General features: G+C 42.7%; 1 protein-coding gene across 1 annotated transcript in view; it reads right to left on the reverse strand.

The window, feature by feature from the left end:
* The window catches only part of LOC112068032 (E3 ubiquitin-protein ligase DTX1), a 61347-nt gene that overhangs the window by 12953 nt on the left and 27791 nt on the right, over positions 1-20603 (reverse strand). The window contains exon 3 of the mRNA XM_024135025.2: positions 556-1315. Within this exon, the coding sequence (XP_023990793.1) occupies positions 556-1315 (760 nt within the window). The remainder of the gene's footprint in view (positions 1-555; positions 1316-20603) is intronic.

A 20603-nucleotide genomic window follows, 5' to 3' on the forward strand; every position in this document is an offset into this window, starting at 1 on the left:
GAGGAGAGGAGAGGAGAGGAGAGGAGAGGAGAGGAGAGGAGAGGAGAGGAGAGGAGAGGAGAGGCAGTAGAGCTGTCAATGCACCCAGGACCTGGAGCTCCCACTGCAGAGCCATTGATCACCCAGTTAACAAGAAGTGCAGTAAATCAGCAGACACACAACATAGAGATAGAAAAGAGAGACAAAGAGAGACAAAGAGAGAGAGGGCGAAAGAGAGAAAGAGAACGAGATCGAGAAAAAAAAGGGTGAGAGAGAGAGAAAGAGAGCGAGATAGAGAGAACGAGATAGAGAGAGAGAGACAAAGAGACATAATGTGATGCAACACAACACAATGCACCAGACACATACACTATATGCCAGCAGAGGTATTGTAAAGCTGTACAGCAGACAGGTAGACAGACAGAGCAAAATGGTGTAATTTTTCCTTTTATACCTTTAATTGCTTTCATCTATTGTCATCGAATTTAAAATGCATTCCTAGTGCATTTGTGTTATTCTCATGTTCTGTTTTGCAAATCTGTAGTGGAATGTAATTCAAATGAATGTCATGGTTACCCTGGTGGGATGGCTCCTCTGGCAGTGCCCATGGAAATGCGCTGGGTGCCCGGCCGGTTCAGGTTGTTCTGCCCATTGATGATGGCATGGTGACCGTGGGAGTGTGCGTGGGCGTGGGAGTGGCCATGTGCAGGCGGAAGGGACGGCAGCGCCGGGGAACATGGGAAGTTGGCACTAGACAGGAGAGACTGCACCTGTTCAGCTTTGGCTTGGCCTCCTCCTGCGCTTATGTTGTTATGTTGTATATTATTGGTCCCGGCACTAGATGTGGGGGACCAGAGGGTGSTTCCAGCGAAGGTGTGCGTGCCTGTAGCCCCCGAAGGCCCCGTAGCCCCACCATACAGCTTACGGTGCTGAGAGGCCAGGATGGCGTTGGAGGCAGCCCGCGTGCTGTTGACCAGGATGCACTGCTGACAGGAGCAGGGCTGGCCGGAGCTGGCTCCCACGGGCCAAGACTGGGACTTGGGGATGGAGCCCATGATGAGAGGGTAGGCTAGGTCCATGCGTCGGCGCAGGCGGCGTTTCCTCTGGCTCTGCCGGTTGGTCTGGACCATGCTGTTGAAGTCAATGAGGTAGCAGAAGCCCAGAGAGGTCAGGTCCAGCCAGGGGTGCTGCTTCTCATAGGCGTTCTGGATGGTCACACAGATCTCCATGTCGTAGGGCGTCCAGGAGCCGCTGTCGTTCTCCCATTCCCACACCACACCCTTCCCAGGGGCCGACGACGGCTCATAGAAGTTCCTGTGGACCGGCCTCATGGTGCCTGGAGGAAGAGAGGGAGGATAGGAGGTAAGCGGAAAGGGAATAACTGTACGCATCCATCATAGATTATTCACATACCAAGATATCAAACCACTTTTCGTTTAAATCATCATGCATTTAAATGTATAATTCATTGAATAAATTGGCCACGGAAGCTTCAAAATCAAAAAGCAACCCAGATACTAATATGTGAAAATGACAGACTGTCATGATTTCTACAGGTCTCTTTGTTGAGGAAGGGGAAGGGGAGGGGGAGACGGAGGTGTACCTCTGCCCCTCTGCTGATGGGCCCTCAGCCCCCACCTCCATTATAACACAATTATTGTGGTCACATGGGAAATCAGGACACCTCTCCCCATCCATCTCCTGGCTCTCCGGCGAGGAACAACAGAACCCATCCCCCATTTAATTTAACGGCTAAATGCACACTCCCTTGCAGGGTAGCACCGGGATGATAATGGAAGGATGAAGGTGTGTGTAGTGGGGCTGGTGGGGATGGGTGGGGGTCAGTGTTGGTAACCCCCCAGTCATACAGTCCAGCACCACAGGCTAAAACGCATCAGCAGAATCAGCAGCGCTGACCTTGAATTCCTGCCGCAAACTGTGGTAAAGGACTTGGCTTGGTGGCTGATTTCATTTGGAAGGCTGCTGAAAACCTCTGCACACAGACATCGACACACACACACACACACGAGAAATACAAATGTGAAAAACACGAACATGAGCCTAACATGCAGATTTACACTCTCTAAAAAGAGTGTGTTCTCAGGTCTCTGACCCAATAACTGGCTGTGCAGCAGCTCCACACTCTCTTGTTAAATGGTAAGTTAACACTAGCCTTATGATTATGTGGAGACTTTATTAGCTGTGCATCAATTTAGCTTCACCAACTAACGGTGAGTAAAAATAAACAGTCCCTCCCTTTAAGAGACAATTAGCTATTCATAGGCCGTAACAGAAGCTAATGTAAAGACAACGCTGTAAAGAAATATACTTAACAAAAATATAAACGCAACATGCAACAACTTCAAGTTGAAGCTACAGTTCATATAAGGAAATCAGTCAATTGAAGAAAAAAAAWWTTWGGCCCTAATCTATGACTTTCACATGACCAGGAATTCAGTTATGCATCTGTTGGTCACAGATACCTTAAAAAAAAGTAGGGGCGTGGATCAGAAAACCAGCCAGTATCTGGTGTGGCCATCATTTGCCTCATGCAGCGCAACATGTCTCGTTCGCATAGAGTTGATCAGGCTGTTGATTGTGGCATGTGGAATGTTGTCCCACTCCTCTTTAATGGCTGTGAGAAGTTGTTGGATATTAGCGGGAACTGGAACACACTGTCGTACACGTCGATCCAGAGCATCCGAAACATGCTCAATGGGTGACATGTATGGTGAGTATGCAGGCCATGGAAGAACTGGGATATTTTCATCTTCCAGGAATTGTGTACAGATCCTTGCGACATGGGACCGTGCATTATCATGCTGAAACATGAGGTGATGGCGGAGGATGAATGGCACAACAATGGGCCTCAGGATCTCGTTACGGTTTCTCTATCCATTCAAATTGCCATCAATAAAATACAACTGTGTTCTTGTCCGTAGCTTATGCCTGCCCATACTATAACCCCACCGCCACCATGGGGCACTCTGTTCACAACGTTGACATCAGCAAACCGCTTGCCCTCACAACGCCATACAAGTGCTCTGCGTTTGTGAGACCAGTTGGACGTAATGCCAAATTCTCTCTAAAACAATGTTGGATGTGACTTATGGTAGAGAAATTAACAGTAAATTATCTGGCAACAGCTCTGGTGGACATTCCTGCAGTCAGCATGCCAATTGGGCACACCCTCAAAACTTGTGCTGGGGACAAGAAAAGGCCACTCTAAAATGTGCCGTTTTGTCACAACACAATCCCACAGATGTCTCAAGGTGCACCTGTGTAATGACTATGCTGTTTGATCAGCTTCTTGATATGCCACACCAGTCAGATGGATGGATTATATTGGCAAAAGAGAAATGCTCACTACCAGGGATGTAAACAAATTTGTTCACAACATTTTTGAGAAATTAGCTTTTTGTGCATATGGACAATTTCTGGGATCTTTTATTTCAGCTCTTGAAACATGGGACAAACACTTTACATGTTGTGTTTATATTTTTGTTCAGCGTATATAAATGGTGACATGCCCAAATGGAGGGTTGATTGTAAATCATGTTTCCTTGGTTATTAAAGCTAACTACCGTCAGAATATGATGAAGGTAGGGTCATGACACTCCCATGAGAAATAACCCCTCACTAGGGTCAACTTTTGAATACATTACCCCATCCTATTACAGACTATAAATCATATACATCACATGTAAACCCCAGGATATAACCTGTCAAAAGAAGAAACATGGGAATGTCGAACAGCCAAGAGCCAACCCTCTAATTAAATGACTGATTCTGGTCTAGTGTTTGTTTTCTATGCTGTGGTATTGACTGGGGTTAGCTAGGGCCTTAAGGAGAAAGTGAAGGTCACATGGAACCAAAACAGGAAGCTCCACTCACAAATAGCACAAACAACCTCCTCACAGTACCTCATATGGCTACCTGACCCATGTAATAATTTACTGTTGTATATATAACGGGTCGAGCCCAAAAGCTGAGGCAGAGTTGTTGATCCTCTCCTTGCGACCCAGCCGACCCTGCATGCTCTTCCTGACAGGAAACGGAGAGAGAGTGGTCACTTCCTGTCTGACTCTATGTGCTTTTGGCAGCAGTATCTCCCTTCCTGGAGTCTCTCCTCCTCTCCCCTCTCCCCCCTCCTCATGACATCCTCCAGCTGTCCTTGCCCAACACGACAGCAGTCCCATTGGGTGAGGAGTAGTGGCTGTGTGATGTATCACTGTGTCAAGCCTCACTGTGGGACTCTAACCCGAGCTCAAACACGGGGTGAGTTGATGGTGAACTAAACTGTTAAGACTCATTCCACTAGTTCTGGAAAACTTAGTGGCTTCCTGATGATCTGTTCCCTCCCTGACAGAGTCTATCATTCACCTCTCTGTTTAATGGGGTTGTTTTGCCTTGAGTTGAAGACAGGTCAATCTGATTCCCTCCCTTTGTCTTTCCTCAGGTAGGACATGTAACAAGACTGTCACTGCATCCTTCATTAGATAGCCCCCCAGATAATACAACAGGCCTCKTAAAGGAAGTGAAAGCAGATMCAATGTCACTGGTTCTGATATTATCGTGTCTTACCGCAGACTGGCTGTCATACGTGTTTGCTGATTCCACAAAACAGAGGACCAGTTACATCATCTGCAGGGCAGTTAAATCATCATAAAAGCTTAACTCTTGGGATACACAGCAGCCATACTTTACAACCACTGAACAGAATCAATAGTATAAAATAATATTTATACAGTGCTGTGAAAAATAATTTRCCCCCTTTCTGATTTTCTCTATTTTGGATACTGAACGTTATCAGATCTTCAACCAAAACCTAATATTAGATAAAGGGACCCTGAGTTTACAAATAACCAAAGAATTGATACTTAGTTTATTTATTTATTTAATTAAATTCATGCAACACCCAATTCCCCTGTGTGAAAAAGTAATTGCCCTTAAACTGGCGTGGCAGCGTAGCCTAGTGGTTAGAGTGTTGGACTAGTAACCGAAAGGTTGCATGATCAAATCCCTGAGCTGACAAGGTACAAATCTGTTGTTCTGCCCCTCAACAAGGCAGTTAACCCACTGTTCATAGGCTGTCATTGAAAATAAGAATTTGTTCTTAACTGACTTGCCTAGTTAAAAAAAATAAAACACCTATGACTGCAACCAAATGCTTCCTGTAGTTGTTGATCAGTCTCTCACATTGCTGTTGCATGCAGAACTGCTTTAGCTCAAAGACATTTGTGGGTTTTCAAGCATGAACTGCACCTCAACATCTTAATTAGATAGAGATTAGGTCTGGACCTCAAATTTGTTTATTTTTAGCCATTTTCATGTAGACTTGATTGTGTTTTGGATCATTGTCTTGCTGCATTACCCAGCTGCGCTTCAGCTTCAGCTTCAGCTCACAGATGGATAGCCTGACATTCTCCTGTAGAATTATCTGCTGCTGAACAATTCATAAAAATCGCCACCGGACAATTTACATTGACCCCCCCCCCCCCTTGTACACTGCTGCTACTCGCTGTTTATATTTTTTACCTATGCATAGTCACTTCGCCCCCACCTACATGTACACAACTAGACTGTACCCCTGCACACTGACTCGGTACCGGTGCCCCCTGTTGTATATGGCATCGTTATTGTTATTCTTTTTATGTTACTTTTTATTATTACTTTTTATTTTAGCCTACTTCTTCTTGAAATGCACTGTTGGTTAAGGGCTTATAAGTTAACATTTCACGGTAAAGTCTAAAGTATTCGGAGTATGTGGCAAATAAAGTTWGATTTWWWWWWWWWWAYAWTTGCCTTTACCTCCCTTATCTCACCTCATTTGCTCACATTGTATATAGACTTKTTTTTCTACTGTATTATTTACTGTATGTTTGTTTTACTCCATGTGTAACTCTGTGTTGTTGTATGTTTCGAACTGCTTTGCTTTATCTTGGCCAGGTCGCAATTGTAAATGAGAACTTGTTCTCAACTTGCCTACCTGGTTAAATAAAGGTGAAATAAAAAWAAWAAAAATAAAATTGGTTGGACTCGTCTCCTGTCTTATGCCATGCATGATTGCCTTAATTTGAAGCTGTAATCCAGACTGGTGTTTTCTACATCTCCTTAGCTATCATACTCGAATTCCATCATACTTGAACTGCACTGAAATCAAAAGTTTTATGTAACTGGGTTTCCCTTTCTAGTCCGTACTAGTTTTCAAGCCCTGCCACATCCGACGAGAGTCAGAGCCAGTGTAGTAGAAATCAATCTTAATCCTGTATTGACGCTTTGCTTGTTTGATGTATACTGGTAAGATTTTCAGATATTATATTTGACAGAAAGTGATTTCATTTCAAGTGTACTGTTAGCTAGCTAATGTTAGCTGTCTGGGTTGCTAGCTAACATTGTGTATGATCTTATTCTTATTCTTCTCAGACACATTTGCTTGACTAGTTATAGCCATAGAACCTGGTTGGTAAGCTACCTGCAGATTCATGCAGGGTAGTAATGTCATGAGTTGTGATTATGATCCATTGTTTAGCTAGCTAGCTTGCTACATGTCTTAACAAAAGACTCCACTCTAATTTAAACAAAGTATTTTCATTTCAAGTMAAAGTGTACTGTTAGCTAGCTAACTAACGTTAGCTGGCTGGCTCGCTAACTAACGTTACATCATGTGTTGGGATTCATTGTTTACCTAGCTAACTATCTAGCTACATTTCTTAACAAAATACTCTCATCTTAGTGTGCCAGAGCGCAGAATAACTGATGCATTTTTGAACGCTCAACACCCGTTGAATATGTCCGGTGTCAATAAACGTTGGCAACGAAGCGTAATTCAATTGTTGCCAGCAGCACAGTTACAGTCACCAATGCTCTGGATAACATGAAAAAAGTCTAAGCAGCTCTGCTAGGGCGAGTAAAATGGTCAGAGTGGGGTGTTCTCTCATTATGTGTCTGGAAGTAGCTAGCCAATGTTAGCCAGTTAGCTTGGGTGCTTGACTGTCGTTGTGAGGTCAGAGCTTTCGGAACAACCCTACTTATTGGCCAGAGCGTCCAGTGTGCGCTCTGAAAGCGAAACCACAGATACAGCGAGTAATGTTCAGTGAGCTGTTCTCTCTCTCTCTCTCTCTTAGATGTCTGGAAGTAGCTGGCAAGTTAGTACAGAATGGTTGGATCAACCCTTAAAGAGTTGGGTGGGGCTAAGGCTTAAGAGCCGTGGTTGCCAACCGGTCGATCGCGATCGACTGGTCGATCTTCAAGGCATTCCTAGTCGATAACCAAATATTTCTGTAGAAAAGCCAACAAGCGATAAAGGTTTGCACTTGTTTTTTAAAATCGTGTTGAGCTGTTGCCGGCAGGTGCACTTGATTCAAAAGTCCTACGCACCTGGTAAGCAAAGTGTTCCCATGAGACAAACTCCGCCTACCCGGCAGACCACCAAATCTGTGACTAAATCAAGAGCACCTACTGTGCTGCCCAATTGGATAGCTCAAATCACTGTGGCTACAGAGCTTCCATGACCCTGGCCATAGTCAAGTTTAATAGGTTACTAGCCTACGTAAGATTTAATAACTTTTAAAACCATGACCACAGAGAGACTGTCAACGGATACAGCAAAGAGCTGCTGTTTTTATGAGTGAGCTATTACTATTAACACTATTACAAAACGCACTTCTCCGTACAATGTGAATTTGTGCATGAGGCAGATGCGGTGCGARTCGAGTTTCGCCATCAGGTGGAAGACGGTGTCCCCTCTCTCTGATCAGTCTCACTGGAGGAAAGGAAGTAGAGATCAGGGACTGTGAGAGGCGGTTGGGAAAAATCGTTTTGAACTGACATCCAACTTTGAGTTCCAAGTCGGAAACTCGGCATCTTCCTAGAGCTCCGACTTTTCGACCTGAAGATCACTGACGTCGTGATTTGACCTCGTTGACCATCAGATGCAGGTACCATCAGTCCAGTAAAATAAAAAAGCAAATGATTTCAATTCATGCTCAACAAGTGCTAAACCAACTGATCTATTTTGTTATCAAAGCTCGAGTTTTGAAATATAATATGGTCTGATTAACAATATTGGCAGGCCAATCATATATCTAATATGCTGTGATAATGTATTAGGCCTAGTGCCCAGACCTCATTCCTATTAAACTGTCTGTGTGAGGTTAATGTAAAATAAAAAATCTGAGCAGTAGATCTCAGCTTGCTTTTTGACTGTGAAAGTGATCTTGACTCAGAAATAGCTGGTCACCACTGCTTAAGAGGGTGTCGACAATGCTGAATGGGTGTAGACAAAGAAGGGCTTTCCAATAGTAATACCAAAACATTGAAAGACGGTTTTCTCAAAAGTGAGTTTACAAGTTGATTAACTTTCAAAGGAGAATTACTTRCCCATTGTTTCCTCAAATGCAGTGTATGATTGACCATTTTGTAGCTCTGAGTCTCTACTTTCATCCAATGCAAAAAACAGAAATTAAAATGCTGCTACATAAGACCGAATCCAGGTGGTGATACACAACAGATAGGTTCAGTGAAATGTGCATATTAGGGCTAAGTGCCTTAGTCAAGGGCACAGACAGATTTTCACCATGTCGGCTCAGGTATTTGAACCAGCAACCTTTTGTTCACTGGCCCAAAGCTCTAACCGCTATACAACCTGCTGCATTAGCACACTGACCTTGCACACAGGCAACATCCCTAGCTAAGGATTACTTAAGGTAGTTTCAAGACTGACTAACCCCTTTATACTCATATGGTCATAGTAAATCCTATCCAAATCTGTCCATTTGGCTTATTGATGTGTCCCTTATGACTCTGTGATGTTTCAGTGGCCTCCCAGGGGGATCCTACAACACCCTGAATGGAATGTTCTGGCCTGATAATGACGCACACAGATAATTTAATAGCACAAGTAAAACCTGACTTCATCAAAAACCCGCTGAAAAATTCATGAGATTCAGGCTTTGTTGTCAGAGAAACGCAGAGTTAGGATTTGTTGTCATGGTCATGGAAGCCTCCAAGGGTTTGTCCACAGCTGTGTGTTCCCAGTAACCGTCTCCTCTCCTCACGGAACAAAGTACCAGTGGGTGGACAGCCCCCTGTCCTCTCTTCCACTCTCTCATCTCATCTCCTGCTGACGCCAGCCTTCTCTTTCCCCTCCTGTCACTCCTGGCTAGTCACCAACACTCACTGACCCATTGTTCACATTTTCCAACCTGTCACTCATTGGCCACCATCCTGATCTTAGACAACACCCTTGTTGTCCACCTAGGCGATGGACAGATCTAGAGCTGGGAGAATCTGCTATAGTCAATTAAGGTCCACATTACCCAGCACTCATGGACACTCTTACTGACACTTGTGGCTGCTTCGCGTGATGTATTGTTGTCTCTACCTTTTTGCCCTTTGTGCTGTTGTCTGTGTCTAACCATGTTTGCACCATGTTTGTGCTGCTACCATGTTGTGGTGCTACCGTGTTGTGTTGTTGTCATGTTGTGTTGCTACCATGTTGTGTTGTTGTCTTAGGTCTCACTTTATGTAGTGTTGTCTCTCTTGTCGTGATGTGTGTTTTGTCCTACATTTTTATTTTAATCCCCCGTCACCGCAGGAGGCCTTCTGCCTCTTGGTAGGCCGTCATTGTAAATAAGGATTTGTTCTTAATTGACTTGCATAGTTKAATAAAGGTTCAATAAAAAATAATGTGGTGCGATAAGCAGGCTGATGAAAAACCCCCTCGTGTCTCCAGCTACAGGCCTATTATGTATCCCAATAATTGACAAGCTTCTCCAATTCCCAATGGGCCACGCTGAGCTTATTAAAAATAGCTCCATGATTTCCTGTAACTACAGAGGGAGAGAGACCAGTAACAGGTAGCCTACACTGTGAGGCTGCTGAATGCTGGCTGAGGGGTATTTAACAGGAAGAGGGAAATATATGTTTTTATTACAGAAGCCAAACTGACTCGCCAGCAGTGTACACTGTGGCGCTTGGTCAGGGGCACTCTTTTTCTCACTAATATATCAGAACATTACATGCATTTATTAAATCAGGGTTTGGCATATAAAAGCTTTTACATTTCACTTCTGTAGGATATACTGTATAGCAACAATATTTCGTACAGTTCATCAACCTAATTTCTAACAAAAAGTTTATTGAGCTGTACATTACTTTGCACTTAGAAGCATTCATTCTGTTGTTTATTATCTTGAACATTTCTCTGTGACAATATTGTATGTCAGTGAACGCAGTGAATAAACAATAAGTATTCCATTAAGTTCAACTGTATACAGGCAATAAAGTAATTGAGGTATGTTTGATGTTTTCCATAAACCCCACTAGCGCAGCCTGAAATGAAATTTCCCTTTCATCTCCTCAAAACGACCTTCACAAACAATTAACCGATACCGTTATGAGAGAACACACAGAACCAGTTCTTAGTGAAAACACCGAACCAGTTGAGAGAACACTTAGTAGCAGCTCTTAGAGAACACACAGAACCAGCTCTTAGTGAACACAAAGAACCAGTGGAGAACACACAGAACCAGCTCTTAGAGAACACACAGAACCAGTTGAAAGAACACACAGAACCAGTTAGGGAACACACAGAACCAGCTCTTAGAGAACACACAGAACCAGTTCAGAGAAGACACAGTAGCAGCTCTTAGAGAACACACAGAACCAGTTGAAAGAATACACAGAACCAGTTAGGGAACACACAGAACCAGCTCTTAGAGAACACCACAGAACAGCTCTTAGAGAACACACAGTAGCAGTCTTAAAGAAACACACAGTAGCAGCTCTTAGAGAACACACAGATAGCGGTCTTAGAGAACACACAGTAGCATCTCCTAGAGAACACACAACAGTAGCAGCTCTTAGAGAAACACACAGTAGCACTCTTAGAGAACAAACACGAGGAGCGCTCTTCGAGAACACACAGTAGCAGCTCCTAGAGAACACACAGTAGCGGCTCTTAGAGAACACACAGTAGCAGCGCTCTAGAAACACACAGTAGCCAGCTCCTAGAGAACAACACAGTAGCGGCTCTTACAGAACACACAGTAGCAGCTCTTAGAGAACACACAGAACCAGTTGAGAACACACAGAACCAGCTCTTAGAGAACACAGAACCAGCTCTGAGAGAACACACAGTAGAAGCTCTGAGAGAACACATACTGTACCATGAGGGAGTGGAGGAGAACAGATGAAACTGCATTATCATTATGAGATAAAACATCTAGGTCAAAGATCTTTTGAATGTGATAAATAGTAGTGAAAATGCAATCTCTAGGTGGGTGCTTCTCATGAAACCAGTTTTAATTAAACATGTCTGTAGCAAATTGAGTTACAAAAGCATGATGCATCTGCAAAAATAAACTATCATTCTGAGGACTAAGATGTCTAGCTTTGTCAATTTTTTTGTCAAATTATAATTTCGCCAGAATTTTTTACATTTTCACTCCAAATTCTCATTATCGAATTCTCAGGTCACTTTATACAATTTTACTTTGGAAAAACCTAACTTATTTGTATAAAACACAACATCTGTTGCTGTAGTTTTGTCAATAAATCATAGAAATGGTATACTAGTTTAAGTTTACATTAAACTATAATATTTATTACGTACAAACATAGTGTCTGTGTCTCATTACCGTAACACTTTTTCAAGTTCTTGTAAAAACTTTGGAGCACCCGAGTGGCGCAGTGGTCTAAGGCACTGCATCGCAGAGGTGTCACTACAGACCCTGGTTTGATCCTAGGCGGTATCACAACTGGCTGTGATTGGGAGTCCCCTAGGGAAGTGCACAATCGTGCGGGTTAGGGGAGGGTTTGGCCGGGGGGGCTTTACTTGGCTCACAGCGCTCTAGCAACTTCTTGTGCGGGCCGGGCGCCTGCAGGCTGACCTCGGTCGTCAGGTGAATGGTGTTTCCTCCGACACATTGGTGTGGCTGGCTTCCGGGTTAAGCGGGTGGGTGTTAAGAAGCGCGATTTGGCGGATCATGTTTTGGAGGACGCATGACTCAACCTTCGCCTCCTGAGCCGGTTGGGAAGTTAAGGTTGCTGCCCCTATTACCCCTATTATCTCCAACCTTTTTAACCTCTCTCTCCTTTCTGGGGAGGTTCCCAGTGCTTGGAAGGCAGCCACGGTTCGTCCTTTATTTTTAAAGGGGGAGATCAAGCTGATCCTAACTGTTATAGGCCTATTTCTATTTTGCCCTGTTTATCAAAAGTGTTGGAAAAACTTGTCAATAATCAACTGACTGGCTTTCTTGATGTCTATAGTATTCTCTCTGGTGTGCAATCTGGTTTCCGCTCAGGTTATGGATGTGTCACTGCAACCTTAAAGGTCCTCAATGACGTCACCATTGCCCTTTATTCTAAGCAATGTTGTGCTGCTATTTTTATTGACTTGGCCAAAGCTTTTGATGCGGTACACCATTCCATTCTTGTGGGCCGGCTAAGGAGTATTGGTGTCTCTGAGGGGTCTTTGGCCTGGTTTGCTAATTATCTCTCTCAAAGAGTGAAGTGTATAATGTCAGAAAATCTGCTGTCTCAGCCACTGCCTGTCACCAAGGGAGTACCCCAAGGCTTGATCCTAGGTCCCACGCTCTTCTCAATTTACATCAACAACATAGCTCAGGCAGTAGGAAGCTCTCTCGTTCATTTATATGCAGATGATACAGTCTTATACTCAGCTGGCTCCTCCCCAGATTTTGTGTTYAATGCTCTACAACAAAGCTTTCGTAGTGTCCAACAAGCTTTCTCTACTGTTAAACTTGTTCTGAACACCTACAAAACAAAGGACAAGTGGTTTGGTAAGAAGAATGCCCCTCTCCCCACAGGTGTGATTACTACCTCTGAGGGTTTAGAGCTTGAGGTAGTCACCTCATACAAGTACTTGGGAGTATGGCTAGACGGTACACTGTACTTCTCTCAGCACATATCAAAGCTGCAGGCTAAAGTTAAATCTAGACTTGGTTTCCTCTATCGTAATCGCTCCTCTTTCACCCCAGCAGCCAAACTAACCCTGATTCAGATGACCATCCTACCCATGCTAGATTACGGAGACATAATTTATAGATCGGCAGGTAAGTGTGCTCTCAAGCGGCTGGATGTTCTTTACCATTCGGCCATTAGATTTGCCACCAATGCTCCTTACAGGACACATCACTGGACTCTATACTCCTCTGTAAATTGGTKATCTCTGTATACCCGTCGCAAGACCCACTGGTTGATGCTTATTTATAAAACCCTCTTAGGCTTCACTCCCCCCTATCTGAGATATCTACTACAGCCCTCATCCTCCACATACAACACCCGTTCTGCCAGTCACATTCTGTTAAAGGTCCCCAAAGCACACACATCTCTGGGTCGCTCCTCTTTTCAGATCACTGCAGCTAGCGACTGGAACGAGCTGCAACAAACACTCAAACTGGACAGTTTTATCTCAATCTCTTCATTCAAAGACTTTGCGTGATGCATTGTTGTCTCTACCTTCTTGCCCTTTGTGCTGTTGTCTGTGCCCAATAATGTTTGTACCATGTTTTGTGCTACTACCATGTTGTAATGGCCTTCTCATTACCGAAACGGCTAAAAAGCTCATATTGGGAAAATGTTTTTCAAAATACTTTTATTTTCAGTGTTATGTTTAACTCAGGCCTTTTCATTAGGGAAGCAATGTTAAAACTGAAACATTTTTGGATACTGTAGCAGTATTGAACATTTTGTGGAAATTGTGGTCAAATGCATAATATCTCATGAAAAAACATAATAATAATTATGAAAGAGATCAGTACAGATCCTAATCTCAGTGACCCAAGAACAAAATAGTGAATGACCCAGGTATGTTCCAGTTAGCATTAGGACCCCTGAAACACATGGATGGCATGCATACAGTATCAGCATACATGTTCACAATTTACTAAAATATACTTCATAGGTATTGTGAGATACTGTACGAGCGCTATACCAGCACGTCCCAAACTCATCTGATATCACAGATGTAATGATAACAGTGTGGTATCAGTAAGTGGCTTGAGAATGTTACTGGCTAGTGGCTACAACATACTGGTTGTCACTAGTTACCATAGCCGCAAGTCAGAAGGCCTGCCTACTCGACCAATCAGATGAGGGAGTGTGATGACGAGCATGCCGAGCGGCTTGCAGGAGCAGACAAAAGACATGCATTTATTTTATAAAAAATTAAAAAGGCATGTAGACGTACACAATTTCACAAAAATGTTCTAATAACTGTATATTATTCATACACTTGACATACATGGTACTTTTATATACAGTATTACATGATAGGAATACAGTTTGAAATACACAAGCGGTGAAAACAGGACAAATATAAGCACACTCCATGGGATCTTTAGTGACCACAGAGTTGGGACACCTGTTTAAAGTCCCATCTTCTTCAATTTTATTGAGGAACATTCCATTGTTAGTTAGTACAACATTATTAAAATTAAATTGTTGTAAAAGTGTATGGTATAAATTACAGTGACCCATCTTTGAACTTACTGCCTTCCTGTTCATTTCAGCAGCATATTTCTCTTTGGCTTTTGTTTGTGTCTTTCCCCTGGTGTCATTCATATGTCTTTGTGCCCACAACTTGAAACAGAACACCATGGAATGGAAGACTTTTACTCTCCCAAATGAGTTGTTTTCCTGCCAAAGGCTGTGCATCTGTTGAAAGTCAAGAATATGATATATTACTATTAGAATGAAAGGTTTGTAGGGAAACTAACAATGTTGCTCTGTCAAATAGAATAACTCCTCAGTGATTGTAATGGAATCCCTTATGCTAGCTAACTCAATTTAGATGAGTAGCTAAAGTTATCTAGTAGTTATGTAAAAAAGAAACGACAACTTGCCCTTTTGCACAAAACAATGTTATGAATTTTAGTGACGTTGCCAATTCTTGTTCCCGAATGTATTTAGTTATTTTGTACTCAAACTTGAACTGGAGATATGGTATTTCGAAAATGAGGCTATTCCAGCGAAAGGAATTTACATCACACTCCCTCATCTGACTGGTTGAGTTGGCYAGTCTTCTGACTTTGTGGCTGTGGTAACTAGTGACGACCCAACATACTACTCCTCACCATCCTATCCCACCCATGTATGCTACTGTACAGTTTTCATATAATAATGCAGAGCTTAGTTATGTCATGACGTTACCGACAGTTATAAGGGAGCCGATGGGCTCCCCAAACCTAGAATCCCTACAGAAGCAGCAGCAAGCTCCTCTCTCTAGCCAACTTGATGGATGAACAAAGGATGAAAAGGTACAGGTGGTTGGGAGGAGAGGAAGAGGCTTGCGGGAGAGGGTTGGTGATGTGCAGAGAGCTACTCTGCCACGGAAGAATAAAATAATGTCTCACTCTCTCAACCAGGCAAGCCTACAATGTGAATACTGCAGCAGAGCAGATCAGCCCCCTGTGACTCAGTTCTCCTCAGTCAGGCTGCCAAACAAGAAAATCTAGGGGGGGGGGGGTGTAGCAGATCCCCCTGCCCTGGGGAGCTAGCCAGTTACAAAGTACTTGTGCAGAGTATGGTTGTAAGAAATAGAGACAAACCCCCCCAAAAAAGTTCTAAAATTGAGTTTGGCTTACCACATGAAGACTGATATTGTGCTGCAGCAATGCAACAGACCCTTAAACAACCCTCCTGACTTTGCTCTGGATAAGGGCGTCTAAATGACAATAAAAAAATAAAAAATAAGACACTGTCCAGGCCTGCCACAGAGGATACAGTAAGCAGCCTTCTTGTTGGCAAAGCACGCACTCTGCAGTACTGTAATGTGTTGGGGCGGGAAGTGGGTGGTGGCAGGCGGGGGGCCTGTGCGGTGAGTGCAGGTGTCTATCTGTCTGAGCCATCTGGAGATAGTGCAGTGCTGGAGCTCAGAGGCCTCTCTATCTCTGACAGGTGACCTTGCATGTGGGCAAACAGCATCTCTCTCTAACTCCACTCACTACAAGAGAGAGTGACAAGCACACGCAACCCCACCATCAACCCACGCCTGCTCTAAGGAGTCTTTCTCTAATAGACAGGACGATATTTCATGTTAGCCATCAGCCAGTAAAAAAGCGTGCAGTGCAGTGCACTTCTCCTGACCCTGGACACTCATTATGTGAATTTAATCAAGCCCCAGGAAGGTGATTTTGCTATGTACTGCATAACAAATAATACAACTAATGGGGTATCATTCTCACACTCTACTCTTGGCAAATGTAGAGAGAAAAGCGTAGCTGGTGTGTACACACTAAAAATAAATGGTTCTATATAGTGCCAAATAAGGGTTATTTGGCTTGTAACCATAGTGGAACCCTTTTTGGTGCTATATGGAACCTTTAAGGTTCTATAAAGAACCATGCTCTTAAGGTTCTAAATGGAACCTGTATGGTGTTTTATTAAAAAAAACTCTTTCCTAAGCTTCTATAAAAAAAYACATTTTAAAAAGTTTCAATATACAGTAGCACCCGAAGAGGGTTCCGCTATGGTTACAACCCTTTTTGGGGCTATAAAGAYCCCTTTTGTTCGGTTCTTTATGGAGAATGACAAAGGTTCTTTATAGAACCAATCTCAAAGGTTCTTTGTAGGACAATACAGTTTTTTTTTTATTCTGGTTTAACAGCAATATTATATTGTTACAATTCTTTATGTTTTCTTATTGTGTTAATTAAGAAGTTGAATCAGGTGTGCTAACTCTGGAACAGCTGGGGTTCCCTGAGGAGAGAATTAAGAACTGACTTAGTCAATTGTTCTCAAATGACATAAGGCCATACGTCAGTCTTTCACACAACACTGACACTAGCCACAGTCATGTAATTTCATAACACAACCGATTAGATCAACTGGATTGACACTCACTCCAGGTTGCACAAAAAGAGCTGTGAACAAACCACGCACCCAAATATTCTAATGGGCCGTCACCCCTACATTTGAATTATCACTAAAAGAGGAAAGAACCATTTTTTTAATTGCAAAGAATCGAAGGGCTCAAGGGGTTCTTGGGGTCAATATGGTTCCACAAAGAACCATCACCCTTCCCAAAGAACCCTTGAGGAACCCTCATTTTTGTGTGTGTATTGTACCCTATAGCCTTTGCTTCCTGTAGGATGCTGTGGTTGAGTGGACAGGCTGTTATTCGCTGTGCTGTTGATACAGGGCTTAACCCATACAGATCATATTCAATTATTCATATTGTTTTATCTGGTGTATTTTACAATTATTTCATGTTGTTCCAAAAGTATTGGGACAAATTAACTTATATGTGTATTAAAGTAGTAACAAGTTTAGTATTTGGTCCCATATTCCTAGCACACAATGATTACATCAAGCATGTGACTCTACAAACTTGTTTGTTTTGGTTGTGTTTCAGATTTATTTGTGCCCAGTAGAAATTAATGGTAAATAATGTATTGTGTCATTTTGGAATCACTTTAATTGTAAATTACAATAGAATATGTTTCTAAACACTTCTATACTGAACAAAAATATAAACGCAACATGTAAAGCGTTGGTCCCATGTTTCATGAGCTGAAATAAAAGATCCCAGAAATGTTCCATATGCACAAAAATATTAATTCTCAAATTTGTTTACATCCCTGTTAGTGAGCATTTTATCCTTTGTCAAGATAATTAATCGACCTGACAGGTGTGGCATATCAAGAAGCTGATTAAACGACATGATCATTACACAGATGCACCTTGTGCTGGGGACAATAAAAGGACACTTTAAAAATGTGCATCTGTGTCACAACACAATGCCACAAATGTCTCAAGTTTTGAGGGAGCATGCAATTGGCATGCTGACTGCCTGGAATGTCCACCATAGCGTTCTACTGGCATTCGCCAAACCCAGATTCGTTTGTTGGACTGCCAGATGATGAAGCGTGATTCATCACTCCAGAGAATGCGTTTCCACTGCTCCAGAGTCCAATGGTGGCGAGCTTTACACCACTCCAGCCAACGCTTGGCATTGCGCATGGGGATGTTAGGCTTGTGTGCAGCTGCTCGGCCATGGAAACCCATTTCATGAAGTTCCTGACGAACAGTTCTTGTGCTGATGTTGTTTCCAGAGGTAGTTTGGAACTCGGTAGTGAGTGTTTACACGCTTTAGCACCCGGTTGTCCCATTCTGTGAGCTTGTGTGGCCCACCACTTCACGAATGAGCCGTTGTTGCTCCTAGACGTTTCCACTTCACAATAACAGCACTTTCAGTTGACTGGGGCATATAGTCTATAAGTGAATTTGTCCCAATACTTTTGGTCCCCTAAAACAGAGGGATTATGTACAAAAACTGCTGTAATTTCTAAACTCAAATTAAAGCTGACAGTCTACAATTTAACCTCATAGTCATTGTATCGTTTCAAATCCAAAGTGCTGGAGTACAGAGCCAAAACAACAAAAATGTTGTCACTGTCCCAATAGTTTTGGAGCGCACTGTATGATGAAATATGAATGACTAGTGCTTTGGGAGACTCTTGAATTCAGGATAACTGTCTTCTATTGGAGTTATAGCCTTTAGCCTACACTGGTTCACACTAAGTATTGTATTTTCAGTAGAGTACATTGATAATTACATGTAGCTAGTATACTATGAATAGCTGGAGGGTGCTTATTATTCCTAAAATAAAGTAAAATCAACTTCAGATCCATAACTGTTCCAAATGCAAAGAAATATATATTTTTCCAAGATCAACTATTGAGGGGAAAAACTCTAGGTCATTCTCAAGCAAATTATTGGAAGTTCTAGAGGCTATATTGATTTATATTTATTGACATTCTAGACAAAGTTCCCCAAGGGGACACAATGCAGTAAAACTACATTAATGCATTTCTATTCAAATATTTCAATCATTTTATTATTTATCAGATTAAAATCAATGTGGTAATATTCCATCTAACAGATTGAGCTGCAATGTGTGATCTTTGCTTCAGATCTATCCGTCTGTTAGGCATCCATATTAACTGGGAAACCCTCTGCAGTGAAAACCCACACACATTTTCAACCAGAGAAAAGACATCTCTGATGTGACTCCTACTCCTGTTCACATTGACTAATGTCTCTCAGACTGATAGACAAAACAGTATGTGAGAGTCAGAAAGGTATTGAGGGGTATTCCATTTCTTAGCCGGAAAAGAATTCACCTTGAGACAGTAGTAACAAACCCCGACGGTGTGTTTGCCGTCATTATTAATGAGACGTCTGGAAAGTGAAGCCGCTCGGTGCTCCCTTCAGGATGGACAGCTCAGAGTCAGGGGCAGGGCCGGCTGAGTCTGGGGGACCGCAATTCTGCCCATTTTGCCATGGGGTGGAGATAAATTGTTTCAGWTTTAAAGCAAATTTCCTGCAATTCTACACATTTTGCCATGTTGATGTCTGAGAGTGACAAACTTGCACCTTGTGTAATCTACTATTCTAACCCTAATCAGTACTTTGAGACCCTGACTGAGTTCCTAAAAATACAGACATACATACATAGTACCAGTCAAAAGTTTGGAGACACCTACTCATTCAAGGATTTTTCTTTATTTTTACTATTTTCTAGATTGCATTAAATATATTTAGATTTGTTTAACACTTTTTTGGTTACTACATGATTCCATATGTGTTATTTCATAGTTTTGATGTCTAGTGGTTAGAGCGTTGGGCCAGTAACCGAAAGGTTGGTGGATCGAATCCCTGAGCTGACAAGGTAAAAATCTGTTGTTCTGCCCCTAAACATGAACTGCCCCTGAACATGGCAGTTAACCCACTGTTCCTAGGCCGTCATTGTAAATAAGAACTGGTTCTTAACTGACTTGCCTAGTTAAATAAAAGGTAAAAGAAAAAAGAAATCTACAATAGTAAAATAAAGAAAAACCCTGGAATGAGTAGGTGTCCAAACTTTTGACTGGTACTGTATTTACATACAGTACTTTTTGGGTGGGGGGGGGGGGTTCTGGGGCCCCAGGCAACCACTTGTGTCACTTATGCCTGGAGCCGGTCCTGGTCAGGGGGGCTCTGCCAAGAACACCTGGCCAATATTATTCACCTCACAGGCTGCGGCAGGATGTTTCTCCTGCTGAACACTCACAGAACTTGGAGTGGGACCAAGAACAGCTTACAGGTGAAAGTGAGAAAGATGGAGAGAGAAAAGAAAAGTAGAGAGTGCAAGACAGACAGAGACAGAGAGAGAGAGAGAGAGAGAGAGAGAGAGAGAGAGAGAGAGAGAGAGAGAGAGAGAGAGAGAGAGAGAGAGAGAGAGAGAGAGATTCACATTGATATTCTGCAGAGTGGCCATGCGGCAAACAATCTAAATAAGTGATTGTAGTACCATGGGACTGTGAACCCCCGGGTTGTCTTCCAGGCGTGTCTTGTATCGTCCCTCCCCTGGCTTGTTGCAGTCATCCCCCTCTCATTCTCATTAGTACTTGGGACAGCCTTTAAGGGTTTGAGTAAAGTCTTCACAGTTCACATACCAAAGACCTGGGGACAGACAGACTGCACAAATCTTCTACCCTCTGGAGCTAGGACATAAAGCATGCAGAAATAAAACCCACAAACACTCTCCTAAACTAGTTAATTTCAAATTGCCAAACAACAAATTCTGTTTGTCTTTAGTTGAGAGCTGATGTAA

Source organism: Salvelinus sp. IW2-2015, unplaced genomic scaffold, assembly GCF_002910315.2.
Source record: "Salvelinus sp. IW2-2015 unplaced genomic scaffold, ASM291031v2 Un_scaffold19, whole genome shotgun sequence".
NCBI lineage: Eukaryota > Metazoa > Chordata > Actinopteri > Salmoniformes > Salmonidae > Salvelinus > Salvelinus sp. IW2-2015.